This window comes from Mus pahari, chromosome 6 (assembly GCF_900095145.1).
Source record: "Mus pahari chromosome 6, PAHARI_EIJ_v1.1, whole genome shotgun sequence".
Taxonomy (NCBI): domain Eukaryota; kingdom Metazoa; phylum Chordata; class Mammalia; order Rodentia; family Muridae; genus Mus; species Mus pahari.
In genome coordinates this window covers 49,440,598-49,448,140 of record NC_034595.1, presented here as the reverse complement: position 1 = coordinate 49,448,140, position 7,543 = coordinate 49,440,598, and the positions used below count along the sequence as shown (strand labels likewise).

The 7,543-nt window shown below is 39.5% G+C and overlaps 1 protein-coding gene across 1 annotated transcript in view; it reads left to right on the top strand.

The window, feature by feature from the left end:
• The window catches only part of Tm2d1 (TM2 domain containing 1), a 28,093-nt gene that overhangs the window by 16,070 nt on the left and 4,480 nt on the right, over nucleotides 1–7,543 (top strand). Inside the window, exon 5 of the mRNA XM_021200661.1 lies at nucleotides 1,644–1,717. Coding sequence (XP_021056320.1) covers nucleotides 1,644–1,717 — 74 coding nt within the window. The remainder of the gene's footprint in view (nucleotides 1–1,643; nucleotides 1,718–7,543) is intronic.

Genomic DNA, 7,543 nt, shown 5'->3' with positions numbered 1-7,543 from the left:
TGTTCTGTTCAGGAAAATTTCCCCTGTGCCCACGTGTTTGAGGCTCTTCCCCACATTCTTTACTGTTAGTTTCAGTGTATCAGGTTTTATGTGGAGGTCCTTGATCCACTTAGACTTGAGCTTGATACAGGGAGATTAAAAATGCATCAATTTGGGCTGGTGAGATGGCTCAGTGGGTAAGAGCACCCGACTGCTCTTCCAAAGGTCCTGAGTTCAAATCCCAGTGACCACATGGTGGTTCATAACCATCCGTAACGAGATCTGACTCCCTCTTCTGGAGTGTCTGAAGACAGCTACAGTGTACTTACATATAATAAATAAATAAATAAAGCTTTTAAAAAAAAAAAAAAAAATGCATCAATTTGCATTCTTCTACATGTTGACTGACATGTACTTGATTCGCCTGCATGTATTTTATTGAGAATTTTTGCATCTTCACCAGGAAGATTGATCTCTATTTGTTGTTATGTCTTCATCTGGTTTTGCTATCAGGGTAATACAAGCTTTGTAGAAAGAGTCTAGAAGTATTTTCTGTTTCATGATATAATTTGAGAAGGATTGGTTTTAAGATTTTTTTATCTGTTTATATTTTATGTGTGTGACTTTTTCCTGCATGTATGTATGTATGTATGTATGTGTGTGTACAGTGTGTATACCAGGTGCCCTTGGAGATTAAAAGAGGGCATCAGAGCTGGGCAGAGGTGGTGCACACCCTTAATCCCAGTACTTGGGAAGCAGGGGCAAGTGGATCTCCCAGTACAAAGCCATCCTGGTCTATAGAGCCAGTTCTAGGATGGCCAAGGCTACTCAGAGAAACCCAGCTCCCCCTGGGAGCAAAAACAAGAAGAAGGGGGCATTAGATTCACTGAAACTGGAGTTGCAAGTGGTTGTGAACTACCATGTGGGTGCTGGGAATTGAATATGGTTCTGCTACAAGAACTGCTTAACTGGTGATGCAAAAATTTTGGGCTCAAACTGGTAGAGATCCATCTTCCTTGCTTCCTGAGTACTGGGATTAAAGATATATTCCACCACTCTTGATTTTGACTATAGAGCTAATAAACAGAAACTTTAAAAGATCTAGAAACTTTAAAAGATGAATTATATGCATTTGAATTACTAGTCAAATTTTGGAATCTTTTTATTTTTCTTGGACATTTTTTGTGGTTCGATAGTATATAATTGAACTTTCTACTCTGCTCAGTAAAACTTATATTTCATAATGTATTTTATCTGATCAGATCAATAAGGGGCTAGAAGGTATTCTGTAGCTCTGGAGTACTTAGGCTTTTCTTGTGCTGTGACCCCTGTGCCTGCTAGCGGGCTCACGGAGCTCTCCCCTAGCCCTGGTGTGTGGAGGTGTAAACATTTGTTTTTCTTAAGTTTTGTACGAGTATATTGCTTTTCATTTTTCTTAATATTTTGTTGTTGTTATATGAATTTTTAAGCTATGTTGTGACATTTTATGTATATGAAGTTCCTTTAAAACATTCTTGTATTTTTTTTAGGTGAGATTTGAAGTTTTAAGATTATTCTTCTTTTCATCATACTATAGAGTATATAATAGTTTGGTAGAAAACTAGAATTGTTCTAAGTATTTATGAGACTTACTAGACTGTAAACTACTTTTCATGTTTTCCTAGGCTTGTTAAAATTTTGCACCGTAGGATTTTGTGGAATTGGGAGCCTAATTGATTTCATTCTTATTTCAATGCAGGTAAGTTAGTTTTATTCTGGAACATAGACTGTCTTTATAGTCAGTGAGGAGTTTGGTGGTCTGCTGGCGGACGCACTTAGATGCATTAGGAAATAAATGCTGTACAGCTTTTCTGCAGATGCTGGCCCGAGTGCTTGCACTTTCAGTAAACATTCTCAAGCTGTAGCTTTAAAAGCCGTAGGATGCTTATTTCAAAAGGGACTCCATGTTCAGAAATGACTGTAGATACGGGTTTAAGTGGGTTGGAGGTTTCCTTACTGAAGAATTGTCTGAAATCTTTCTGATTTTATGACATATTCTGGAATGACCCTCGAAGGCAGGTTGCAGTGACTTGCCATTTATTTGCCTGATAATCATGACCATCTTGTCAGTCACTGGAATAGGATATGTTGATGGGACTCTGGTATACATACCAACATGCTGGGAGCAGAAGTCAGGGTTTTTGTTTTGTTTTATTTTTGAAATGCATAGACACTCTATGAATTGCACTATGTACAAATGACAGAAGTTGTAATCTAATCTAGCTTACTGGATATAGAACAAAGGAATGTATACGTACTCTGCATGGTTTCTGGTAATAGGATAGTTTCAAGCAAAACCAAATCCATTCAGATTCCATATTCTGTGTGATAGCCTCACCTTCTCATGCTGCTGTGGGTATGGTGAGTGGAACAGTTTATAAGATGCTGTCCTTAAGCACTTAAAAGTACCACCAGATCTTTTCTGTTAAACACTGAATGGGTTGTGATTACTCATGAAACTTCTTCAATTAGAGGCAAGGATGATACATACAAGAATGTATGAAGAGCTAAAGGCTCCTATGCACAAATGACCTTGAGCTGAGGCTAAGCAGTACTGAATCCCAGAACAACCTGGACTACACAGGGAAACCCTGTACAACAAAACACACAAACAATAAAGCTCAACTTGTATGCAGTGGCACACTTGTTTAATCTTAGCACTTGAGAGGTTGCAGGAGTTCTAGGTCAGTCTGGGCCACATGAAACCCCACTCAAAGAAAGAAAAAGAAAAAAGCAATTAGTGCTTATCTGTTCATTTGTCTGCAGCTCTTTATTTATAAATGTTCTGTCACTGACCTACATTCCCAACCCTTCATTTTGTTTCTGAATCCATTCATGACATTTGAAATGTACAGAATAGTTGGGTTATCTAAGAAGCCTGCTGTTAACAATTCAGTCTGTTAACTGGGGTCTGTATATGTTGCTGAAGTGTAGGTAATGAAGTACTTAGCTACCTACATTTTTTTAAAAATAATTTATTTTTATTGAAATGCCACTTGAATATGCACAATGAAAAATTTGTTTTACAACAATAAAATCAAATACTTATAAGTTGCAGACACATTAATAAAATTCAGGTAAAGTAAACTTTTTGTATGTAGTAAAATATTTAACAAAGTTGTGAAACTGTCTTACTTAAATGGATAGTTCAGAATCATTAATTACATTCAGTAATGCTGAACAACCATCACTGTATATTCTTTCAAGTATATTAGATGTATGCTTATAGGAATGGAGTAGAACTCTCTTTGTCTCTCTGTGTGTCTGTCTTTCAGTGTCTGTCTGTCTATCTATCTATCTATCTATCTATCTATCTATCCTGTCATCCTCTCTCTGTGTATGTGTTTTCTTGACTATGGAACTAGGAATTGAAAATGTTTACCCAAGTGTTATATAGCGACATGAAAATGCCTTAAAATCATAGTTTACTGTCACAATAATTTTAGCTAGATCTGGTGGCTCAGGTGTGTAATCCTGGCTACTTGGGAAGCTGAGGCAGGAAGATTGCAAGTTCAAGGCCTACCTGGGCTCTAGTGAGATCTGTGTCAGTTAATGAAACCCTGTATCCAGATAAAGTAAAAAGACCAGAGAGACTGCTTGGTATGACAAGTATGCAGGAGCCCCTGACTTAAATCCCCCTGGAACACAAACAAATAAGTAAAAAAGAAGGAGAAAAGCTTTTAGCTATGAAGATAAGTAGCACAATACTATGAGATACAATTTTAAGCAGTAGTTTTGTTTTTTTTTTTTTTCCGAGACAGGGTTTCTCTGTATAGCCCTGGCTGTCCTGGAACTTTGTAGACCAGGCTGGCCTCAAACTCAGAAATCCGCCTGCCTCTGCCTCCCGAGTGCTGGGATTAAAGGCGTGGGCCACCACACCCAGCTTAAGCAGTAGTTTTAAATCATTTATTTGTATGTATATGAGTGTTTTACTTGCATGCATACCTGTGTACCAGATACATTCCTGTGCTCACAGAAGCCAAAAACAAGGGTTGAATTGTGTGGTACTGATGTTGCAAAGAGTTATAAGTCACTCTATGGGTACTAGCAATTAAAACTGAACTCACTGGAAGAGCGGCCACTGATTAATTTCTTCAGCTCCTGTAGATATTTATTCAAAGAATTTCACATTTCTTAGAATAAGTACAGATCCAAATCACATGGCAGCCCAGTGTGAACCTGTGAGTGGGAGGGTGGGTCGGGGGGGTTATGAGTGTATATTGATGCGGGAAGGATTGTCAAGAATTAGACCAAGAGCATCAAGGATAAAGTGCAAGAAGTTCTCTGCAGTGCACCCCCATTTCCATGGCCACGCCAAAGGAACCTGTGAGTGTTACTTCTAATGCAGGCAAGGTTTCGATCTTGCTCTGGGGACGTCATCTTGGTTTATAGTGTGGGCCCTGATCCAGTGTGACCGTTGGCTAGAGAAAGCCAGTGGGCTCCAGCGGCTTGCAGCTTTTGTCTTCCAGAGTATAAGTGTCTGCTACCCCAGTGTTTGAAGTTCATTATTAGAGCAGCTATAAAAACTGCCGGGTTGGAGTTTCGTGGCTTTAGGGCTTTGTACTTAGGAGACATTAATGTGTAGTATAGAAAGCTCTTAATTTATATTTTCTAATTCAGTTTTTTTTTTTTTACATTTGAGCATGTGCTTGTGTATGTGTGTGTATGTGTGTCTGTAGGCACATATGGCATACATGTAGAGGGCAGAGAACAATTCTGTGGAGTTGGGTTTCCTTCTGTTGTGGGTTCCAAGGAGCTCTGGCTGTCTGGGAAGACAGCAAGTGCATTTTATCCACTGAGTCATTTCATTGACCCAAAAGTGACCCTTAGAGTGTGTTGGCCCTCTTGTTCACCTGCTTGTATGACAAAGAACTTTGAAGAACTAACATTAATAACTCAAGGGAAAATAAATGCTCTATAATATGATTTCTAAGTTATGCACAAGATTGAACCACATTCATGTAAACTATTGTGAGTGCCATCGTCATATAGGAAGGGGAGGGGATTAGCACTCAGCCTTTCTACAAGTCAGTGCCTGACACAGTGTAAAGCATCTGTGTTAAAACCAACTCACATGGGCTTATTAGAAGTGCGTGATATTAAAAAGTCACCCAATCATCTATCACCCGATTTCTAACATTTGTGTATTTTTCTTCAATGAGTAAATGTAATTATCAGGAAAAATAGTACAGGAAGAAATGGAAAGCAAGAGGCTCAGCTCCAGAAGGCTCACACACTCCCAGATATGTTTTTGCGGTGTTATTTGGCCCCTTTCCACGAGCTAAGCTTCACTTTTTTGTTTTCTTAATAAAGTCTCAGAATGTGGTCTTCTAATTACCCATTCTTCTCTTAGCTTAATGTTCCTAGTAATTCCTCATGACCCTAGCCACAAAAAATGTCACAGATGCATTAATTTTTACTTAAATTTATACATAGCATCCATAAATGTCAGACAAGTTAATTTAATCTTTAGGAATGAAGTCACCACGCACAGCAGCTGCTGACATCGTAAGCAGCTGGCTGTGTAAGTATTAGTTGAATCCACTAGAGGAAGCTCCCTGTTGGCGGGCATGGTGATAGTCTGCTGCCTTCCTGGATAGTGTAGGAATTGGGTATTTGTTGAGTTGAGTTTTGTTTTTCTGAGATAGATTCTAATTACGTAGCCCAGGCTGGCTTCAAGGTCCTTAGTTCCAGCAGTTCAGTTCCTCTGTATTCTTGACTCAGCCCCCACTTCCAAGGATCTGGGACTACAGTTGCAAACTGCTATGTCCAGCCTTCTTAGTTTTTGTGGCTGAATGAACTATATTTATATATTTAAACTTAAGTCCTTTTGTTTTACGTGTATGAGTGTTTTCCCAGAGTGTGTTTGTATATGTACCACATGTGTTTCTGGTGCTTGGCAAGGAGAGAAGAGGGTGTCAGCTCCCTGTGAGCTGATGGTGTAGATGACTGTGAAGCCACTGTATGGGTGCTGGCAACCATGGCCAGGCTCTCTGTATGAGCAACAACTGCCCTTAACTTCTGAGTCATCTTTTCAGTCCCGGTTTGTTTATTTTTGTAAAACAGGTTTTTTTGTGTAGCTCAGGTTGACCTTGAACTTGTGGTGATCCCCATGCCTCCATTTCTCAAGTGTTAGGATTACAGTTTTTCATCACAACTTCCAGCTCTGAAATCACTTTTAAATGAGACGTGTTCGTGACAGCTTTTTTTACTCCAGTTGTATAACCCTTAGAAGAATATTTTTAAGTCTGTACCCTCTGCATATTTTTAAATTGACATTTAAGTTTTCCATCATAAATTTAAATAGTTGCATGGAATGTAATTTTAAATATTGACATGTTTAAATTAAACTGTTACATCAATTTTTAAATGTATCTAACAGTCTATAAATACTGCAAAATTTAAATGTCATCTACTTTATAAAAAAAGAAATAAACTTCACAAACTATAATAATTTTGTTTTTACTTAGAATATTAAATGGCTTCATGTAAAGATTCTGGAAAATGAGCTTTGTAACTAGCATGCAGACTGACACAACCTTGAGGTAGACATACTGACAGGGCGTTTGGGATGAACCTGTTCCAGCTCATTGCAGGCCCAAAGCATTTTGCCAGGCTGTTTTCTTCCCGCGTGAAGACTTCCCCACTACTCCCAGGACCAATAGATTCTAGTAAGCTATCAGAAATGCCCTTAGAATACAACGCTGCTTCAACCACCTGAGCAACAGCCGTCCCTAACTTACTGGCAGACGTGGGGAAACTACTTTCAACAGTTATCACCAAGCACTCTATTGTGTGAGGTCTCTCGGCAGCGCATCCCTTTATTGTAACAGACTGATCTCGGGTTTCTGTAAGGTGCATGTGCAGGCTCCTCACTCAGAGCTAGTCCCATTCTATGGTAGTGCAGGCTCTCATTTATTCATTGTAAAATAAGCACAAGCACTCTCAGAGCCTTAAAAGTGCATGAAGTTACTGCCACAACACCCTGTTGCCACCGTGCCTGTCCTGATGCTATAATGCTATGGCACTGCAGGACACCATGTCCTTACATATCCCTACAGTTTCCCTGTCCCATAGACCTGTAGGGAATACTGATGTAAGCAGCTGCAATACCAGCAGCAGGGCATCCCAGCCTCACCGGCATCTGTCCTTCTGTCAGGAGTTTTCTTCACTCTGTGTTTGGATCTGAGGCAGCTGCTCATCGGGACTTTAGAGATAAACTCCCATGGCCCAAGATCAGCCCGGGCCAAGTATTTTACAGCCGCAGTTGAGACCAAAGCCAGAGTTCTATATAGGTTAGTATCAGATTGGCCCACCAACCTCCAGGGACCAAAAATCCTCAAGAGTTTTTTTTTTTTTTAGGTGCAGTTGTTATTTAGTAATGTTTGGGGTAGGCTTTGATGATAGCTTTTTGATACTGCTTGGAGAAATGACCACAATGAGAGGAGACATGGGACAGAAAATAGTGAAATATGTCTCCTGAAGCCTGGTGCTAGTGTTAGTTTTACAGAGTATTGATACCTAT